This window comes from Protomyctophum parallelum, assembly GCF_964188405.1.
Source record: "Protomyctophum parallelum genome assembly, chromosome: 18".
NCBI classification, from domain to species: domain Eukaryota; kingdom Metazoa; phylum Chordata; class Actinopteri; order Myctophiformes; family Myctophidae; genus Protomyctophum; species Protomyctophum parallelum.
Window position 1 is genome coordinate 34093884 of NC_139716.1, and position 22712 is coordinate 34116595.

General features: G+C 43.3%; 1 protein-coding gene across 3 annotated transcripts in view; it reads right to left on the bottom strand.

The window, feature by feature from the left end:
• Window positions 1–922: 922 nt before the first annotated feature.
• rap1gds1 (RAP1, GTP-GDP dissociation stimulator 1) overlaps window positions 923–22712 on the bottom strand; it is a 37599-nt gene continuing 15809 nt past the window's right edge. The window contains exons 5-16 of one of the 3 annotated variants that reach the window (XR_014570676.1): window positions 21098–21244; window positions 17741–17869; window positions 16954–17079; window positions 15113–15256; window positions 14243–14374; window positions 13812–13946; window positions 12206–12331; window positions 11952–12091; window positions 10788–10914; window positions 8206–8334; window positions 2729–3210; window positions 923–2697 (exon numbers count right to left, since the gene is read on the bottom strand). Coding sequence is in view for 2 of the 3 variants with exons in the window: in XM_083789049.1 (XP_083645175.1) it covers window positions 6916–7043; window positions 8206–8334; window positions 10788–10914; window positions 11952–12091; window positions 12206–12331; window positions 13812–13946; window positions 14243–14374; window positions 15113–15256; window positions 16954–17079; window positions 17741–17869; window positions 21098–21244 (1463 nt within the window). In the remaining variant the exon portion in view is untranslated. Of the gene's footprint in view, window positions 2698–2728; window positions 3211–6250; window positions 7044–8205; window positions 8335–10787; window positions 10915–11951; window positions 12092–12205; window positions 12332–13811; window positions 13947–14242; window positions 14375–15112; window positions 15257–16953; window positions 17080–17740; window positions 17870–21097; window positions 21245–22712 lie in introns of those variants that run through there. The other 2 variants (XM_083789049.1, XM_083789050.1) reach the window with 2 other exon arrangements.

The window sequence follows — 22712 nt, forward strand, 5'->3', positions numbered from 1 at the left end:
AGGTCACACACCGGCATTCTGAAACCCTCTATTCCGACGCGCTCATTAGTCATTACTAACCCTGTCCGCGCGCGGAAGCCACATAGTCAGAATGGCGGGTGCATGGGAATTCCACTCTGTTCCCACTCGATCGCACAAACTACAGCGTCACACAAAGGCATCAACAGTAGAAGATCCACAAGCTCGAAACGTGGCGCAAATCAACGCGCTTGAGCTTCTAGATCTGCTACTTTTGCTAGTATTTGAATCTTGAAAAGTAACACTTTTTCCAACATATGAGGTTTCCACTCATCAGAGAAAATATAATTACTCTCACCGTAAGGCCCAAAGCACACCAATGATTCAAGACACAACCGTGTGTTCGTCGCAGCGCTCCGATATGTCCCGTTGCACGTCGCCACATGTGATTCAATTCAAAGGAGCTTTATTGGCATGAGAAAAACTAGTTTCCATCCAAGTGATCCGTCCGTCCGTCCGTGTCACACTACCCGGCTCTGGTGTGTGTCTGCGTGCGTGTCGCTTTACTCTGGTGTGTGTCTGCGTGCGTGCGTGTCGCTTTACTCTGGTGTGTGTCTGCGTGCGTGCGTGTCGCTTTACTCTGGTGTGTCTGCGTGCGTGCATGTCGCTTTACTCTGGTGTGTGTCTGCGTGTCGCTTTACATCAAGTCGCGAAAACACTTGTTGCCGCAGAGACCCATGCGGTTTAAAATCAGCACTTGTGTGTGTGATATGACCGGCGTCGCAGTTACCTGCATGGCGAATCATTGGTTAGGTTTGGGCCTAAGATGACAGCATTACTCTACTCGCTCTGCGCCTCGCCAGTTATGAGACGTGCCTACGACTGGCATCCTCGGTGCAAATCACTATATGTAAATAAGTAGAAAAACAATTCCAATAACGGTGAAAACACATGATCTCCAGCAATCATCTTTTTAATTATGTGTGCTGACTTTACAGACTCCTCCAAATGTACAGCTTGTGACATTTACAACAAACATTTAAACTTTATAGTACTATTTATTTTATTATGCAGTTACTTTGTGGGTTATACATCTTTATTTGGACATGTCATTAGAAGGGTACAAATCTCCATAAATAACCATTCATACCTGACAAAAGAGATCCTGTACAGTGAGTGTGGGACGTGTACAATAAACATGTACAAGTACATGTAAACACGATGCACATGTACAGTGTGGGACATGTACAGTAAACATGTACATGTACAGTAAAGAAGAGTGCTAGTACAGTATCCCAGTGGTTCTCAACCTGTGGGTCGAGGCTCCCCAGGGGGCCCCACATGATATTTGGGGGGGGGTCCCCCAGATGACAGTATATTTAAGGACTTGACCTTTTTGATACCTCCAAAAAAAGGAAAGAACGAAAATAAACGCAATGAAATGAAAACAGACCATTACTGCATCAAACGTAATCAACAAACGATTCTATAAAATGGTCAAACAATGGCCAAATTGTCAAATGACTTAAGAGGCAAACGTTTAGCTAAATAGCTGATCTACAAGCGCACAGGCGTTGTGAGCTTGTAGATCGGCTATTTCCCCACAATATTTAGGCAAAGTGCTTGTCAGCATGGGGGGAATTTTGGTGGGTCCCCAGTTGAAATACGATTATTTTGGGGGTCCCCAGTTGAAATATGATTATTATTATTTTGGCGGGAGGGGGGGGGGAAAGGTTGAGAACCACCGTGTAATCAGACATGCCGTGATCATTTGCGCGTTGTCGAAGAATTCCAGAAAGAACCAACTACGATATCACACCATTCAAAGCCATACTGTGTAACTCAAATTATTTGTGATCTTTCATTGGTGTATTTTCCCCAATAACCATTTCTACATAAATATGTTCTTTATATACTTCTCTGAACAGTATTTCACGGGGGGTCTGCCCGAAAGTAGGCACCTCGATTGTCTACCCCCCCCCCCCCCCAAAATGTGATATACATCATCAGCTGATATATAATGACTCAAGTCATTGTATATCAGCTTGCATTCCATTCCCTTGAATATTGTACCTTAGCTGGGCTTTTTGGTGGGGAGAGGAGAGCGGGCTAAGAGCCGATTCATACTCCTATTTTACCGGTTTCGGCGCTGTAGTGCCGAAATGATTTCGGCTCGTCAGAAATTTTCAGTAGCACTGAAGAGCCGACTTTAGGACGGTACCCGCCCCCCGAACCTCAAATGACGTCACATTGTAGGCTCTACAGCACGGAACCGACTTTTATTCGGCTCTAAAATAGGAGTATGAATCGCACCTTAGACTCCCATTGGCTTAGAGGCCAGCCAATCATGGATCATCAAAATCTTGCCACTAGACTTGTGGCTGGACTAGAAAGCTGCAAGCTGATAGAAAAGGTCAGTAATGTTAAGTGTACATGATTAGAACATGCTTGAACATTAGCCAATGAAGGCCTAATATTTCTACAATTGTAACAAATTGCTACAAAACCTGTTCATCCGATCATTTTGGGGCCTAATCGATGCTGAAAGATAAACGTATGTCTGATAGTGATGTAGCGTGACGCATGGATTAAAGCAAAATAAAATCTCAAGAAGGAGCGCTCGCTATTTCCAAAACAATTAGCATAATAAGTCAAATGATCTTTTAGTAATATTGTGCCTGATGTTCTACAGACTGCCGACAAGGTGAAGAAATCACAGATTGAGGACATCTAGGACTTCTATAGAATCCAAATGACTGAAATCGTGTACACTTTGCTTTACTTCAGCCCATTTTTCAAACTTTACACTTTGTAACATTTCGGACAAAATAGCCAATTTTAGATCGAGGTGGCCACTCTTCTTGCATCCGTCTGCCCACGACGCTCACGCCAGAACGACAGAGGCACCAGAAATGTACCGGAAACACATTGTTTCACACTGGCAGATTCAAAGATACGTTGTAACTTGTATCTTTGTAGCTGAAGTTGAAGCTAGCTCAACTTTTTTTTGTAGCTGCTTTTGCAGCAGCTACAAATGTCGGATGTATCTTTGTATATCTTCATGTCGCTGACTTCCATTGAAAATGAATGGCAGCTTGTATCTTCGTATCTGCCTGTGTGAACACAGCATGACACTGTCGTTGCTTGCCGACATATCCTCGCCAATCAGACCCCGCTGCGATCCAACATCTCACTCGTATGTGAGTGTGGAATCGCCTTTGCCTTTGAGTAAATGGTCCCGCGCACCTCCTACTGGTAGTAGGGATAAAGTACAGTTTTAGAGCGCAACGGAGGGGCGCAGTCTCAATCGAACTTGCGCCACGAGTCACCAACTGAATTCTGGGAATCGCAGTTCTAAACGGACCGCAGACCAGTCCGAGAGGTGTCGCCAGAAAAAAAAAAAAAAGACTACTGAAATGAAACGTTACACAGCACAACTTTTTTTTAAAGCGGATAATCATCTTCTAGGCGACTTTGCGACGGTACAAAGACAGTGACAGAGTGTTGACCGGTGCCTGCATTCTATTAGCCATTCTTTCAAAAAATTATGTGCTAGCACTGTAGCTATTCTAACGCTGTAGCGCACGGTAAATTCACGCCAACGTCCCGTTGACCTGCCGTCGCCTCCCAAACCCCTGTCCTCCTCGTGGTCTACCCCCCCCCCCCCACCACCACCACCACCCGCAACCCACCTTCACACACAATGTATTAACTCAGTAAGACCTGAGGCCGATTCAGATGTACAAGGAGCTTGTACATGTATCCATTTCTGAATAGCCAACACTAAAGTCTACAAGGACACACAGATGCTTTCCCGGTTTTAATGGGTTAAAAATACACACACACACGCACACACACACGCACACACACGCGGTGGGCGGGCTTCACCCAACGAACTCGACCGATGGCGCGTTTGCTTATGAAGTCCATACGTCGACTCCCAGCGCCTTTGTTCCTGTGTTTGCGAGATCCCGTTCCTTTGCTTAATTGCAAAGTCATGGCAACCCAATCACCATGGCAACCCAATCACTCAGCGGAAGAAGAATAAATAAATAAACATTGTTCTTGAGTGTTTCATGGCACCATTATTGTGGCAAAAATAATTGCCATTAACGATATTATGATATGATATGATATGATTGAAAACTTAACATTTAACCACTTGAACCCCCAGGGGTTGGGGAATGTTCGCCAAAGAATAGACAATGAAAAAAAATAATTTTGGCAAATGGATTTGTGCAGACAGAGTGAAATAAGGGCGTACCAAATGCGCTCTTTACATCTCCACTTTATCAAGTGAAGTAAAGGTTTAAGAGGATTTGCAGCTGCAACAAAAGCTGAATTCATCCTACTGTGACTGAGGACAATTTCACAATGAATTAAAATGTCTGCGATACGACTATTGTGAGCGTTTTTTTTTGCCCATGATAAACGATAACTATTATCGTCCCGTGTCTAACCACGGACACGAGAGGCGCTACGCGAGAGCCGAGCTTAGCGTAGGGAGTGCCGGCGGCGAGCTCACTGCTGACCTCTACAGCACGCTCCGAGATCCATACTGCAATAATAAATAATACCTTCTCTGTTACGATCGAGCTTTGGAATAAACAACAATCCAGGATTAGGTCGTTTCCACATCTGGAGTCGTTGACATGCTATGTTTTTGGAGGGCTTAATAAAAATCGCACCCGTGCGAACTGAGCAGTGCAGTGTGCGTGTGTGTCAAGCCCTCCTCCCTGGCCTCTGTGTGTATGAGTGTGTGTGTTTAGGCTGCTCAACAGTGCCACTTTAGGTCACCCAGCGGTATTGCAGCTGTTGATACTCCAAACATACATAGGGACACACATAGCCAATCATTGGAGCGGTGCACCGCTCAAAAACACATTCCACGTACGTAAGTATCTTGTGATTTGCCGAAACCTGCGGTCGCCACCGATTTCCTCCGTCGGCCAGCAGGTGGCGACAGCGGTCGAGAACAGCAACAAATGTGTGTGTCTTGAGAGCGACGTCGGAAAATAAAAACGTCAAAGAGTTGAGACCCCCGAAAGGCAAAGTGTAGAAAAAAACAACAACAAATAAAGACATATCTTAGAGTAAGCTGATGGGAGGGGGGGGGGGGGGGGGGGGAGGGGGGGTCCAGACTTCAGAGTATGCAAGAAAGAGAGGGTGGCGGTGGGGGGGAGGGGCTAGGTAGGAGGTAGGGTGGCGGTATTATGAACATGAACACCGACACATCGTCAACAGGACGAAAACATGCACGTTTTTTTCAAGTCAACTGATTCAAGCTACATGGAGAGACACGATTGGTCACGTCATGATGAATGGCTTTTTTTTTTTTTTCATTTATCATTATTATTATTATTATTACATTTTTAAATAAAAAGAAGACAAAGAAAAAACCTTCTGCACACACACAACAAGATTGTTTTTTGTGTTTGTACATTTTTTTGTTTTGTGTTTTTTTTTCTTTTTTTTACTGGCGGGCTATTCGTTCGGTGGCATTATCATCATCATCCTCATCATCATCACAGCTATGGTCATTAAAAAGAGAGTCGTCTGTTCTTTATCTATTGCGGTTGACATTTTGTTTACTCTACGGCGCCTTTTGTTCGCCATAGAGACAGGGGGGGGGGGGGGCATGCACGGGGTTGGGGGGAGGGAGGGGGTGGGGCTGTTGGTGGTAATTAGGGATGTAACGATATAGTAACTGCATTGAAAAATATTTTTTTTATCCCACTGCCAGGATCGGAATAGGGTCGACGTTGTGTGTGAGCTTAGCAGCACTCCACTTGCCTCCCAACGTGCCCCAGACTATTCATAAACTCTGGCTTGGGTCTAGGCTTATTATCCCGCCCTCAACGTCTTCACATAATGTACAGTTAATATAAAACGCATTATTCAGGCACATTTCAGCCACCTCTTTTGCTCATTAGGATCACTCTACGCAACGTCATCAAACAGCGATGCGCACTTATGGTAACATCAATCTACAGGCCACGCCTTTTATTTTATTTATTTTTTACCGTGGCGCTAGAGCCAGGGAATATACTTTCAAGAAACAAAGTATATCAATATGTAAACAGCAACAACTGTATCGTTTGTAAGTGTTTTTGGGGGACAGGAAACGGCCTTGTTTCCCAAGTGAAAGAGCGCTATGGTCTATGGTGGCGGTAGCCGACAGCGCCGGGGGTTTCAGTGGTGGTCAATGAGTTCAAATGTATCGTTACACCCCCAGTGGTAATGGTTTTTTTTTTTTGGGGGGGGGGGGGGGGGGGGGGGGGGAGTCGGTAGGATAATAAACAGGGTTTTTGGTCGGTGGTGGATAGGGGTTGGTGGTGTGCTCGGGGCTCGAAGGACGGGACGGGACAAAAATAAAATAAGAAAACAACCGTCCGCCCGGGCCAGCTGGCAGTTGAAGTGGGCGGGGGGTGGGGGGGGGGGGGGGAGATACCTTGGCACATGACGATGGTTGGCGGGCACGGCGTGGCAGGGAGGTGGGGTGGTGCAGGGGGGGAATGGGTAGGGCTGTCACCGTTACACATGGAACTGACCACTCATTGTCACACCAATAATTGCGATTAACTAATTGTGTTTTTTTTTGCATTGAACATAATTGGAACGTTACAATTTGTATTTCCATTTACCTGCTTCGTAATCACAAATTGCACAGGGGGGGAGGGGGGGGCAGATATGACAGATAACTTAAATATACAAAGAAATCACAGATTTCCCTTTTTTATTTCCTTTCCAAAAAAAATGTAGTAGTAGTAGCTGATCTGCTTGAAAATCAGTCGTTTTTCAACGTGGCAACGATTGACGATCACGCAAAGAATAACATATCTCAAATAATAGCGATCAGGCGATCATGTAATAACTGTGAGAGCCCTAAGCATTGGGGGTGGAGGTGGGTGGGTGGGGGGGGGGGGGTTTGGGGGTGGAGGTGGGGGTCAGAGTCATTTAGCTTTGGGCGGTGAGCCGCTGCTCGGTCAGCGACGCCTGGTGGGACACCGTCTTGTTGTCGTGCGCTCGCAGCTTGGACACCACGTCTATGAACGCCAGGCCCTGGACCTCTCTGCTCAGGGGCTCTGCATGAGGAGAGGATGCTATGATCAGATCTGAGATCAGATTCTAAAAAATGTCTTCTATATCCTGACAGTTTTCTGAAAAAGCTATGTTTCTATGTCAGTCGTTCTTCGATTTTTCAAAAATAGCTAAAGCATAACATAAAGCTAACACATTTTTCTTTAGTTAGGGAAAGTTAGCGGAATTTGTGGCAAATCTGCAAAAGAAATGCTTTCCAATAATAGCTTTATTCACAAATGTGTTTATAAAAAGGTGTCTACTGTCGCCTCTCAATTTGTTCCAAGCCAACTCCCTTGGGAAACATTGTGAAAGTTAACAACCTATATAAGGCAAAATGTTTCATTCCACTTCTAGTAGCATGTGACGTGTCAAACTAGGGTTTTTTCATGATTCTGAATACATTGCAAGCATTTGTTTTGCACAAAAAACACTCCTTCGGCTAAAAACGTGACTTCTTTTATGCCACTTTTCCAAATTTGATGACCTCATCACATTGGTGATGACGGCTATGGCCAATTAGTACCTTACATATTTGTGAAAAAAGGTAGTGGTAGATTTGCCACAACTTTCGCCACAAAAATGTCCCTGGTTCTACAGCTTGGTGACCACGTGGTGTCAGAGGATCTGATATCAGGAGACAATTTATAATTTAGGCATTTAGCAGATGCTCTTAATCCAGAGCGATTTACAGTAAGCAAGAACAATGCATGGTAAAGGTAATACATCAAATGTATAGAAATAGTCATCAAGGAATATAAGTAAGCTAAGAACCTAACATCCGTCTAACAGTAGAATATCTGTACAATGAATCTATCAGTATACACTATAGACTAGAGTATGTCTACATGAAATGCTATCTAGTTTAGCCATAGCATACGCCTGTAAGGTCGTCGAGGCTAGGGCAAGTGCTATGGCAAGTGAGAGGAAGGGGTTTGTTATGATTGGTTCTGAGGAGACAACAGGAGAGAAACGGGCTTGTTATTTACAGGTATGCAATATTTCGAGAGGCTGTGCTTTACCGCAATTAGTGGCACGACTGCGTTGCTGCAGGAACGAGCCGATAGGCGAGTTCCGTAGGCAGAGCAAAGGCAGATGAAGGCTGGCTATGCGAGGCTAGAGCAGCCCAGAATCATAGAATGTAATGCACAGTACAGCATGGCTCACCTGATCCCATGACCGAACAGACGAGGATCATAGAGTTGTACTTGATCTCCGGAGCGCTCCTCTCGTCCGACAGCAGTTTGTGAAGCACCGGAACCAGACTGGACCCCACAAAGTCCTTCTCTGCTGCAACTGCAACGACACAGAGAGAGCGAGAGAGAGAGAGAGAGAGAGAGAGAGAGAGAGAGAGAGAGAGATAATGTGCAACGATTGAGAAAACGAATCCACAAGGTCCTTCTCTGCTGTGACTTAATGACAGAGAGAGAAAGAGAGAGAGAGAGACAGCGAGAGAGAGCAAGCAGCATTTCAGAAAACGAATTTTTTTCCTGCCTGACATTGAACCAGTTCAATTTATGTTTCCTAAAAGTTGGTTCGGAAATGGAACCAAAAAATGGTCGCTGGTTCCGTGAACGCACAAAGGTTCCAAGAATCTAGAACGGAACCAGTTGTAGAACCAACGTTCTTATGACCTGAGAGAGAGAGAGAGAGGCAGAGTGTCTCAGGGCAGACACTCTAACCACAAGGCTACTGAGCTGGTTCATGCGTCCTGATGTCATTGTATAATCGTGTTACCTTTGCTTGATGTTCTGTGAATTGCCTCGTCATTGAAATGTACTAACTACGCAAATAAAAGTGCCCTTGCCTTGCCGAAAGTCCTCAGAATTTGTTAAAGGGGCATTCCACTCATTTTCAACATTTTACATTTTACTTTGTCATTAATATACCTTAGAGCTGTAACTGTTGTGTGGAAATAATAAAAAAGTACCCCCCATTCTGTGTTTCCTAGAACTGGAGGTCTGAAAAAAATCATTAACATAGTGAATCACATCACAAAATGTTGAAAATGAGTGGAATGCCCCTTTAAGTCACCGAATCTGGCGTACCAACTGAACTCTGAGATACAATGTCCTTTTTTTCCAGCAGATTGTAGGGTTTTTTAACGGCACAAGAACGTGAACATCGAGCCACAAAAATGATTAAACTATGATTAATCTTAATTAACAAATTACAAGTGTCATTAGTTAGTCACATATCCACCTGGGACCTTACAGATTGGTACTTGTGTGTCATATTGGATGAGAGCTGCTCTGCCTGGCTGTCATCACGGTCTGTCTGCAGAAGCAATGTCATTGCAGAAAATAATCTCCGTGAAGGAAGGAAGGGTGACCTCATTTCTCTGGAACTGGATGTCGTTTGTCAGAAACCTCTTATCTCCATATTAGGGATTGCAATTAATTAATTAATTGATAATTAATACGGGTTTTTTATCTGAGTATCTTAATGTCCCTCAATAATGCATTTAGCTGATATACAGAAAGAATACAAAAGGCATATTATATTCCTTAATCAAATGTTTATTTGACCATTTGAAATACAGGGCCAGGCAATGGCATCTTTGTATGAGGAATAAAATGAAATGTAAAGTGAACTGTCTTGTCACATCACATGCAAAAGCAGAGAGAGAGTTTCTGTGGCTACTAAGGTCGGGGGGACCTTTTTTAACCGGCTCACATGTGTGTTCCACGGCAGACAGCATTACATTCACAGAAAACCACCCAATGATGGAACCTCAGAATTTTAAATTAAAACAGTTTGCCTGCCGGTAATTGTTTAATCCAGGTTACTGGCGCTGCTATTTACGACATTCCCGCCTTTTGTTTTATGTGTTTAATCCGCCGTATTGTAATAAATAAAAATAAACTCTGTCTTTGCCGCGGAGATAGAGACTAGATGGTTTCGTTTTGATGACGAAACCGGAAATCAACACATGCTGTGGGCTGCTAGGGCTTCTGGGAAATTGAGGCCAATGCAAATGAATGGGGTACAACGCCTCATGGAGGCGGGTCTTGTGCTGCGTCTTCCGGGTGCACCAAGATGGTGGATATTGCGATCGGTTCATAACAAACCGAGGAACCTTTTTTCGCCGGATTTTCACGGATCAAAAGCCCAAATAATTCAGCGTATGCTCTAAAGGTAATACAACAATCTCGGCAGCGTAGTGTATTTGATTAAAATGCGGGTTACGCGTTTTAATCAGTCGAATTGTTAATTGTTAACTGTTAAGTATGTAGGTTTAATTGATAAATGTCTTAACAGCGTTTAATCGATTAACGATTAACATCCCTAAACATTTTCGGGCCTAAAATGTATGCTAATCAGTAGGGCTGGTCCAGTTAGGGCCCGTTGAGAACTCTACTCCTTATCCTAACTGTGTGTGTCTTTTCCCTGCTGAACACGTTAAACCTGCCTTTTGTTTTATATGTTTTGATAACTTTTAAGACTTGCAGGGTTTTCCTTGAAGATGGTGACGTGGATGACTCGTTGGTATGATGTAAGCTGAAATCGATGAGTCACTGGCTTGCTTCTGGGAAACTGAGGCATTGGCTACGCCCGTGCTTCCCTGTTCCTCGCTGGTTGTTATCGAACACTATAACAAACCATCGCACCCTGGTACTGATTTAAATAGGTTTAAACAGGTGTAAACAGGTGTCACGGTGCAGAGCGGTTCTCCTCACCCAGATCCTGATTTAAATAGGTTTAAACAGGTGTAAACAGGTGTCATGGTGCAGAGCGGTTCTCCTCACCCAGATCCAGAGCGGCGATGAGGCCCAGAGCGACAAGTGCCTCGTTCTGCATGATCATGTGTTCACTGGTCGCCATGGTTATCAGGTGCTTGACTCCGCCTCCCTGGATGACCGTTCTGACCACATCCTGTAAAAGAACACACACACACACACACACACACACACACACACACACACACACACACACACACACACACACACACACACACACACACACACACACACACACACACACACACACACACACACACACACACACACACACACACACACACACACACACACACACACACACACAAACAATGCCTCGCATTCAGCTTGCTATTGTGAGCTGTGCCATTTTCACAATATTTATCTGTTGAACCGAGTCAAACTAAATGTAACACCTCAACTCCCTACAATTCCAGTGCCTGTCAGGGTGGGAGGTCCCCGGGGGGGAGGGGGGTCCCCAGTTAAAATAAGATTATTATGGAGGGGTTGCTGGCTGAAAAGGTTGAGAAGCACTGACCATTTCCAGGCCTATCTAACAATCATTCAGCGCATAATGAGTCTCTTACTGCCAAAAGACAGGCAGTGTAGCAACAATAAAGCATATAATATAGAATTGTATAATTCCATTCTAATTTTGTGCCAAATGTTTTGCTACACCACCTATCCAAGGGCATGGATCACGCTGCAGCACGCTGTGAGCTTGTAGATCTGTTTTTTTTTGTCACATACTGGTACACATCAGGCTGCAATCACGCTGTCCATTCGGCGAAAAACTGCTTTTGTCTAATGTTATACATCGTCTAATGTTATACATGTTTTGGAAAAGGGTTTTCATTAACAAAATCGATAGCCAAAAACAAAAGCATAGCCAACTAAAACAGCACCCTTGATCAATTCCAGACCTTTTCCCGGACTGAAAAATGTTTTGATTGTTTTTCTTTTTCTTTTCTTTTTTTTTAATATTTCCAGGAATTTCATGACCATGGGAAATGAGATTACTGAAATCTCAAAAAGGTGGGCATAATAAGCTTCGGCTTCAGCCCTTTCCTTTTCGCTCAATCCCTTTTCTGTATGTAATAATGCTGGATAAACCATGACCGAGACAAATAAACTATCTATCTAAAAAAAACTATCTATCTAACCCTGCAGACAGCAGTCTGCCATGACACTGACCTTAGACTTGCTGTGTCGGATCAGGGCAGACAGCAGTCTGTTGGACTCTCCCATCACCCCGGCGTGGTCTTTGGCTTCACACCACTCCACCAGCCTCTCCACCAGCTTCCCGTTGGTCCCCAGCTGGTCCGCCGCCTCGGCTGAACGCACACGAGACAGGGGGGACGGACGGACGTTAAAGGGACATTTCACCGCTGGAAGAAACTGCTGTCACTCAATGTTAACACATTACACAATACTGCATGTAACATTACCTTGCGTGTCTATGAGCATGCGCAGCGTGCCCAGCAGTTTGAACTGGACCGGAGGCATCTCGGACTGCAGGAACTTCAGCACCACGTCCGACACGCCGGCGGACAGCATCTTGGACTTGTTGACCACTGTGACGAGAGAGACGGGACACATCATCAGGGATGGGCAATGAAACGGTCATCACATCGGAATTGGCCGATAGTGGCCTTAAAATGCAAAATCGGTATTGGGTCGATATCTAAATAATATATCGGTTTCATTTAATTTTATAATAATTATGTTGAAAAATGAAATAAAAAAGCCTGAAAAAACCTTTTGTGATGATGAAGGCTGCAATTATATCAGTGTTTTCTGGGGAAGCTTTCAAGTCAACAAGTTGGAACATTTTTAAATAAAAATACTACGTTAAAGCTGTTGATGTTGGGATATGGGCCAACATTTCAATAACGGTGCATCCCTAGGTTTGGAATAAAGAGACATTGCTTTTTCAAATTCAGTGTTTATAAGCCTTTTTTCAGAATGGACAAAATTATATATTTTGAATACAGAATTAAATCATATCTGTTATATCGGTTATCAGCTATATCAGCAATTAATTATATCAGACATCGATAGAATATCGCCAAAATGTCTCATCGGTACATCCCTAAACAACATACAAACATTCATTCAAAAAACCCCAAAACACAGTTTACATTAGAGCAGTGACAAGAAACGGGAAACCACAGAGCTCAAAACACCCCACGTACTGTAACTACAACTATACCAAACCATTATTAGACCAAGAGAAACATAACAATTATACCCCAGACAGACAGACAGACAGACAAAAGGGAGGGCTATCTCTATAAAAAAGTAAATATAGGCTTTGCGAGGTAGCAGCACTGTGTGATTTTGTGAAGAACCACAGCAGTGCGTTTTGGTTAAAAATACCTCTAGTATTAGAGGCCGTGTTTGTTGCAAAGCATGCGGCGACAGTGTGAGGATGTTAAAAATGGATTGTGAAGTCATGAGAGATATACTTTCAACCACGGGGAGAATGTGCAACGTTAAAAATGGACCGTGGGTTGGCAGAGGAAGAAGTAGTGTTGACTGTTCCATTTTTCAGGTGTATAAAAATAATTTGAAAATAGCAGTCTAGAAGCTCACAGCTTGTATATCTGCTATTTTCAAATGTATGCTGAAGTGGTTAATGCATGTTTTGTAATAATAATGAAAAGTAGTAACTAAAGTCTTCAAATAAATGTAGTGGAGTAAAAGTACAATATCTGTCTCTGAGATGTAGTGGAAATTGGAAATACTCAGGTAAAATACAAAAACCTCAAAATTATAATGTACTTAATTTCCACCACTGAGAAACATATTCATGATCAAAGCAGGACAAAAGGAAGAAGACATTGTTGCAAGATTATTCTGTAAGGCAGGGATTCCCAAACCTTCGCATTATTTAAGCCTCCTTTCAACAATAGTGAACACAGGAACATCCATCCAGGTCTCAATGGATTAACCACTTTTAAACCGTGAACTTGATCTGAGTTGGCCAGCTTGGCCAGCTTTTTCACCCCATCTACTGCGTGCTGCACAGTGGCAGGTGTGGGTATATCTCACCAGGTATGGCCAGGTTCCTCAGGGCGCTCAGCGCTGCGTGCTGCACAGTGACGTTGCCCTCCTCCACGTGTCTGTCCAGGAGGTCCAGCAGCTTCTGGACGATGCCGGTGTCCACCATGTGGATGCAGTTCCCGTCTGAGAAGACAGGGGGCGAGAAAGAGAGAGAGAGACCATATGACACACATACACACACAAGACGCACAAGAGGACACAACATTTGATATACGTATCCAATTTGGGGGTCCCCCATCTGAAAAAGTTTTTTCTTTTCAGAAGAGAAGATCTGTGATAAAACATCAACACAATGGGAGGGCGGCGGGGAGCGTCATTAGACCAGCAGTAAATTAGTTAATCGTCAAGCTAAATTTGTAATCGTTGACAGTCCCAATCCCCGAGCCAATGACAGAAGAGAAGAGGGCGGTCTTACTTACCGTTGCGGGCGAAGTTTGCGATGGCCAGCGCCCCCGCCAGCTGCAGCTGGTGGTTGTGGGACGGCACCCAGGACAGCACCCTCTGGAACACGCTGCCTTTGCCCCCCTCGAAAAGCTTCTGCATGGACTCGTCTGTACAGAGACATGAACGAGCACTTTCAGATGTTATCTCCATATTTAATGTCCGTCACCAGCTGTTGTCGACACCATTCAATGCAGCCAGTATGGACATTTCCACATACTGACGTTGTTGTCAGCCATTGTTCGACGTGGTGTTGGCCGTGTAGTCCGACTAATACTAACCTAGTCCGGCTAAATCTAACCCCAACTCTAACCCTAAGCTAAGTCTTAACTGGCGACGTAATTCCCTTAACCATGCCATGTAAATCAGTTTCACGATGTTGCGATAATGAGTCTCCCAAAGACAGGCAGTGTAGCAACAAGAAAGCATAGAATAGTATAATTCCATTCCAAATGTCTTTGCTACACCACCTATCCTAGGGCATGGGATCACGCTGCAGCACGTTGTGAGCTTGTTCTGTTCGGTTTTGTGAGGCATCATACACACGTATCAAACAAATGTTCTGTGTTCCATCTGTTACCTTATTTTATCTTCGTCGCCATAAAAGGAACAGCCAAAATCTGCAAACCTCCGCTCACATGCACGTGTCTTTAGTGACTTTATGGCTCATAAAGACCATGTTCGGAGATTAATGTCAAGCCCTGCACCATCAGGTCTTACCTCCCAGTAACAGCAGCACCATCAGGTCTTACCTCCCAGTAACAGCAGCACCATCAGGTCTTACCTCCCAGTAACAGCAGCACCATCAGGTCTTACCTCCCAGTAACAGCAGCACCATCAGGTCTTACCTCCCAGTAACAGCAGCACCATCAGGTCGGAGGCCGTCTTCAGCTGGGCCACGTCCTCCTCTCGGTCCCCGTCCACGGTTTGGGCCACCACGTCCAGAAGACACTCCACCAGGCCGGCCTCCACCAGCTGCAGCTTGATCACGTCTGCGTGGAGGAGGAGAGGAAGGGGTTGGAGGCAACAGGCCATACGTTAAGGCAGTGGGTTTTCAACCCTTTCCATTTCAAGGCCCATTATGTATTCGTCAGTTGAGCCACGGACCAGCATTTGATGAGGTTTCGCCTCTCAGACCCAAAACTAAAGAATATCTTCGTATCGTTGGATAATATTTCGTCCACAATTCCATGCTGTATTGATGTGATGCCATTTCGAGAGATAACAGGCAAACCTTGATCAACACAGCAATTCTACTACATCCTCGATTATGTAGATTTCTAAATTAAGTAATGCAAGTAATTTAGTGATTTAACTCTTGAAACCAAATGGACCTGCGTGATTTTTGATTATCGTTCACAAAGTACCATGTCAGACTATCTGAGTGGTGTACGGTCTCCGTAGGGACATTACTGCAAAGAGCTGTAATTCTATTAGTCATTGCATTTGTCATCGCAATGAACATGTAGTAAGGAATGTCACAATAGGCAAGGAAATGTCAAAAATAAACATAATACATTACATATACACATAATATTGACGATGTGTTGTCATGGGCGTCGAAGAGGCCGAATATTTCTCTTTTTGATACTGTATGTCACAAGATGAAACGATGCACGTTATTTTGTTGAGAGTTCATTATCACGCCCGACACAGGAATTTCATCGGGGGGTGACAAATCAGGCTAAAATCGGGCTTAAAATGCGTACATGCCTTAAGGGTCCATTTGGTTTCATTTTACACTATCAAGAGGTAAAGATCTATAAGGGTCCATTTGGTCCACTCTCTTAGCTGGGGACCACCTGGAACCCACCAGTGACCACTGGTGGTCCCCGGACCACTGGTTGAACACCACTGCGTTAAAGCATCTGGGTGGAGGAGGGAGGGAGGGGGAAGACACACAGGTCATACGTTAAACTCTAGGTGCTACATCTTGTGCTACCCCTTACCCTGTATCCCTAAACTTCTTCATTTTACTATCTTGAATATATTTTTTTTAGCCTAACTCTGAAACTAAAATTTTAAACCATTGTGACAACCAGCGAAATGGTCCTCAAATTGGCTTGCTTCTCAAATTCTGCTACTGCATCTGTGGCAACATTTGGCGCAGGCTCACGAATATAGCAACACGCACGTGCGCAAGCGCAGACAGAGAGTGGCTGACACAGTTTGAAAAACAGCAGATGAAAGCGTGTAGGCGATGCCGTTTGGCTAGCCATGAGGCTGCAGTTTGCAGGCTACAGATAACTCACGCACGCACGCACGCACAAACGCACGCACACTCCTGCGGAACCCCGGTCCACTGTGGACCCCCTGGTCCACTGAGGGGTCCCTGGCCCGGCCGCTTCAAACTGATTTGCACTAGACAAGCAGATAAGCTGCGTTCGTTCACTTTCAGAAGATAAGCATTGTTGCATCGTGTGCGTGAGTGGACACGCTTTGATGTGATTCACATAATTAAATCTCATCCAGACCTTTTCCAGTGATGACTTTTTAACCTCTGCTACTACCTCCATTTCCAGGAGGTCAGCTGACTCGGGGGCAAAGCTGCTAGCTGTCCTCACAACTAAGCTCAGACTCTTATTTTTTTCAAACATTGTTTTACATTTTCCATACTTTTCCAGCCTGGAAAAGTATGAAATGTAATCCCTCACGATAATGAAAACCAACAACAAAACAAGCGACCTACCGTTTTCCGCCAGAGGAGCGAGGACCTCGAATATCATCTCCTTCTTCTCGTGTTCGGACTGCTTCTTGAATAGCTGCACCAGCTCCTCTGCGATGTTTGTGGACGCGAACTGCTCTTTGCTGGACTCTGAAAACACATCGACCACCGGCAGAAAGACATTCATTCTGCACTGCTTTGGTATGGGTTTTACCAGGACAAAACTTACTGTTAGATGGTTATTGAAACTAGACTGATATATCAATTTCCCCGATATATCGGCCATTATTTGACTTTTTTGTCATCAGCAATTATGCTTTAAAAAATTCCAGAAATAATCAAACATGTGGAGCGTTGTGAGCAGGCGCAGATTTCTGATTATCTGGCGACGCGAGACTAGCATCGACCTAATCTGACTTGTTGGTAGTGGATGCACTAAACAAAACGTATAGGGCATAGCAGTGGCGGCCATTTTGTGGTTCCATAAATCAAAAGCCCATTCTTTTTTTTTCCCATGGAGATTTCCAGAAATATAATTATTTAAATTATTCTTATATAATATATAAAACCCACTGGCTTTAAAATAATTGTATTGGTTAAGTATACAATATACTAAGTATATAATATACTTAAGTATATAATATACTTAACCAATGAAAAGTATTAACAAGAGCTTGTGACTAAATAAAAACCACATTATGGATCCATTGGATCACGGCTTCTTTCTGCCTTTTCCTGTAAAAGTAACGGATTTACTGTAGACAAGATTCAAGCCGTTTATATTCTTAAAAATCTGAAGGTTTTTCCGCACCGAGCTCGGCCAGGTTTCCGAAGGCGATGAGACACATGTCGGTCAGTGCCGTGTTGTTGGAGTGGAGTCCCAGCAGTTTGACCAGGGTGGGGATCACGCCCATGTTGATCAGCTGAGCCTGGAGGGAGTCTGGAGGGACCCGCACGCAGACAGAGACACACACACACACACACACACACACACACACACACACACACACACACACACACACACACACACACGTGTTTCTTTTCGACTAGTCTGTGACTGACTGAAAGGTGTTGAGGTGATACCAGGATCACCTCGACACCTTGATTACAATTAATGAACGATTATTAAGCGCACTGTGAAAATGGCAGATCTAGAAGCTCGCAACGTGCCGTGATGCATTGCGTTGTGAGGTTGTACAGTAAGTAGATCAGCGATTTTTTAACGTCAACATTATACACGATAAAGTATACTACAGTGCTTAAGTAGTTCAGAAGATAAAATCTATTACAAGAAGTTATTTGTGCTCATTTGTTGAAATATTTTTTTTTAAATAAAACAGCTTTGGACATATGTTTCCACCCGACAGAGAGGATATTATATTCTTTGGGATGTGCATCATATGATGAAACTGTGAACTCTCAACTTTTAAACGTTTTCATAAGTTTGATATCTCCCACATGAAGAGCCACTAGAGTCTCAATCCAACCAGTCACTAATACGGTTGTCATGATAATTGCGATAAGCGATTTAATTATGTTTTTTTGCATTGAACATTGGAACGTTACAATTTGTATTACTGTTCTCCTTTTAGGCTTCGCAATCACAAAATGCACAGGGCAGATATGACATAACTTAAATATACAAAGAAATCACGGACACATTTCATATATATTTTTTCATTCCAACATGGAAACAATTGATGATTGATCATCTCAAATTATTGTGATTAGGTGATTATGTAATAATTATGACAGGCCCACCAACAGTACAGCTGTAAGAATCCAGAGAGAGAGAGAGCGAGAGAGGTTAACAGATATAAGAAGGTTAAGGTTAAGGCAACCCATTGAATTATCATGACTGATCTGTGAAATTGTATTAACAACAAAAAGCAAAAAGGATGAAGCAAGAGACGTTCTCGGACAACGAAACAAACACACACAGCGAGCCGTTTTCAATTCACGGAACCCCCGGGGTGTACAAATGGAACCAAATGTACTTGTCGTTAACAAGGCTACATGTTTGGTTCCATTTGTACACTCTCTGGCCCCTTTTCCACCAGGGTTGAACCGCTTTGGTTCTTTTTTTCCCGCCGCCTAATATTGAACCAGTTCAGAGTGTTGAATTGGTTCAGAATTGGTTCAGAACCCTCAAAGTTGTAGTTGTACAAATATTTTAAATAGTTTAAACCAATAGTTAAATTTTTCTTACAAGAGGGCTTCCACCTTTTAAGTGAATGCTCTCAAGACCCTCCCTCCCACTTAACTGAACCGACTCCCACCCTGTCATGCATGTCTTGAGAAAGGTTGGACAAATCTACCCCCCCCAAAAAAAGAAGCACCACCAACACCAAAACCGACACCAAAAAACAAAAAGAACAGTGTAGAATGTATCTCCCTGGTCACTGGTCACAAGTGACAGAGGAGAGGAAAGCATTTAGTTAATTAAGACATACAGTAAAGTACAGTATATGGATGAGTCAGAGGTACAGTAGGTAAGAGTCAGAAACACAACACAGGAATGCGGAGGGTGAAATAATCGAGTAGTAGAGCAAACAATCTCCAAAATAGCGCCACAAGATAGTTTATCGATGTGGACTGGATAGCTTTTGTTATCCCACGATCTTTGATCAAAATCCACAGGAATTTCTACAGACAAACTTTGGACCAATATCACCAATGTTGGGCTTTGTTTAAGTTTAAAAATGAAGGTTTTATGAGCCAATGAAAGTGGCACTGTCGAGCAGCCTAATAAGGCCAATCACAATATAACTGCAGCTAGTCAGCGGTGTTGTTGAGCAGCCTGCACCGCTCAGTTCACACAGGTGTGATTTTTCTTATCGATTGACCCCGTCTCATCGCTGCTTGCAGCTACATTTTAATTTGAATCCTTAAAAGTAACAGTTTCCACAGGTTTCCACATGAAAGAGACGATATAAACTGGTTAATTTGCAGCTCAGCTATCTGTGATCTCGATTGATTGTGGATGGACGCGTTTATGGCTGTTTGTAAATCCACATCCCCTCGCGAGCGGTTGCTGCCGCAGTGCCCTGGCCTGCACTATCACAGACCCCAGACAGTGAAAAGCCATATCTCATCCACCGCCATGCAGACAGTCAGATGGATCATCCTGTCAGCACAGGGTGCCAGCAGGGCCTTGGCAGCCACTTTGAGGCTGTCATATTACATAGCATGCTTACTGCTAGCCATAGCACTCCTAGTTGCTGTCATAAAGGAAGGCCACCCACCACAAGCTGCTGTGAAAATATGCTTCTATGGGACAGTGGTTCTCAAACCTTTATCGTGCTCCAAAAATTATATGTACCGGTATGTGGCCGCCCCCAGCTCTTATTCTGAAGTTGTTATGACGCCGTTCAAAGTATAGTATAACCAAGTGGTCAACCACAATCCACGTGGATTAAACACAAGATTTTAGTCAAAGTTCATATATTCACGATATGAAAACCATATACTGTGACTTAAACAATCTACACGCTTTGGAAGTATGTTAAAACTCTTGGAACCTCCGCAGCATTAGGTGATTAGCTTCACTGTGTGCAAGCAGGTGTTCCCCTTATGTGCAGCTGTGCACCCTTGACAGTGGGGGGAGGGGGAGGGGGGTGTAAATCTGTTTTTGTTTTTCAGGGAGTGCCTGGTAGGAGACCGTCTCCTATTGAGTATCTTATTGATCGATGATGCGGTCATCAATCACAGGTTTAGGAATGTAACAAAACAAAACAAATCTCTATGAATTCAATGCACCAATTGATAGCCAGAAAATAAGTATATATATTTTTTTCTGGGTGAACTACTTTAGATTATCAAAGCGTTATTATTGGCGTTGCATTAGGCACATTAGCAGTTGTTTTTCTGCAGGGTTAAGTGGAGGATTCGTTCATCATGTACCATTATCATTGTTATAGTTCAGTGAGGATTTGTTCATTACCATTGCTACAGTTCATCGGTGAGGATTCGTTCATTACCATTATTATTGCTACAGTTCATTGGTGAGGATTCGTTCATTATTTACCATTATCATTGCTACAGTTCATCGGTGAGGATTCGTTCATTATTTACCATTATCATTGCTACAGTTCATCGGTGAGGATTCGTTCATTATTTACCATTATCATTGCTACAGTTCATCGGTGAGGATTCGTTCGTTATTTACCATTATCATTGCTATAGTTCATCAGCATGCCACAAAAGACAGTCAACAGCTTCTGATTGGCCGGCTCAGTATCTAGGTAGAGGGACTTAATGTGATTGGCTACTATCTGAGCCCCGCCCTCCTGGTCGACCGCAGTCCTGCCCTCATCTGCAAAACAAAGAGGTTCAACACAACAGGCAACAAATCAAACCACAAAACAAAGGGGTCAACACAACAGGCAACAAATCAAACCACAACGAAAATAAAATAGTTAGGAATGCATCGACAGTGGTGGGGAAAAAGTACTCACTCAAGTGTCAATACTGCAATGTAGAAATACTCTATTACAATATATGAAAAGATAGCCTGATGAAGGCCGAAACGTTGCAGTTTTTTCACTGCATTTGAAGACAGTGTGCGGGTGTTTGTTCTTTTTCATTGTCGGGCAACTTACCCTCTCCTACGCACATGTCGCCTGTAGGTGTGCAAAAGCCTTGCTTTTTAAATGTACTTGAGTAAAAGTACAAAAGTATTGTTATCAAAATGTACTTAAAGTACCAAAAGTAGAAAGTACTCATTATGCAGAATGTCCAATTTCAAGTTTTCAAATGTATAAAGAATATTTTGAAAATAGCCGACCTACAAGCTCACAATGTGTCGCATTGCGTTGCATTGTGAGCTTGTAGATCTGCTATTTTCAAATGGCCGAAATGTATATAAGGCTGACGTGGCAGATCTTTGTGTGTTTTGTAATCTACAAAGTAACTATAATGACTAAAGTTGTCAAATAATTGTAGTGGAGTAAACGTACAATGTTTGCCTCTGGAAAAAGTAACTCCTTCAGTGCCACCTGGTGGTCACCAGTTTAGGCTCTGAGTGCCAATTCTCCCATTATAAAAAAAGAGAGGACGTTTAAAAAAATAAAAAGTAAAAAAAATAAAAAAATGAAATTACGTCTTGTCGTCTTTGGCACCCATTGCAAAGACGTCGGGATTACGGGATTACGTCCCTGGCACTTAAACTTTACTTTCCACCACTGTAATTAGGAATCCATATATCGGTGCCGGCTGATATTAGCCGTTAACGGTCAATATCGGTGTCGGGGAAATAAAGCTTAACCGATGGCAGTAGCCGATATTTATCTGTTGTTGATAAGCATACATTTTGCACGGGCTATGTTGGTGTTTTTGTTATCTGCAGCCTACCAAGCTGTATTCTGAATATTTATTTCTTATAATGAAGATGAATTTGTTTCCCTGGCACAAAAGGGGGAAATAGATCAAATAATAACACAAAAAAAACCAAATAAACTAATCTGTATCAGTATTGGCTAAATTGTAAATATCGGTATCGGCCAAGAATTTACATATCGATGCATCCCTAAAAACAAAATTATACGAAAAATAAATAAAACTAATTGGACAAAGACACAGCCTGAAAGAAATTAAAATGAAGGTTAAGCAAGCAAGTAAAAACAACAACCCGGTCTCATCCGAACACGGTGAAATAGCATGGATTGGCATTTCCGCAATCCGTACATACACGCCTAGAAAACCCCAAAATCCGTACGTACATATTACACTGAAATCCTCCCCATACATAGACTGTGATGGAGGGGCGTCGTCTCTACCGAACT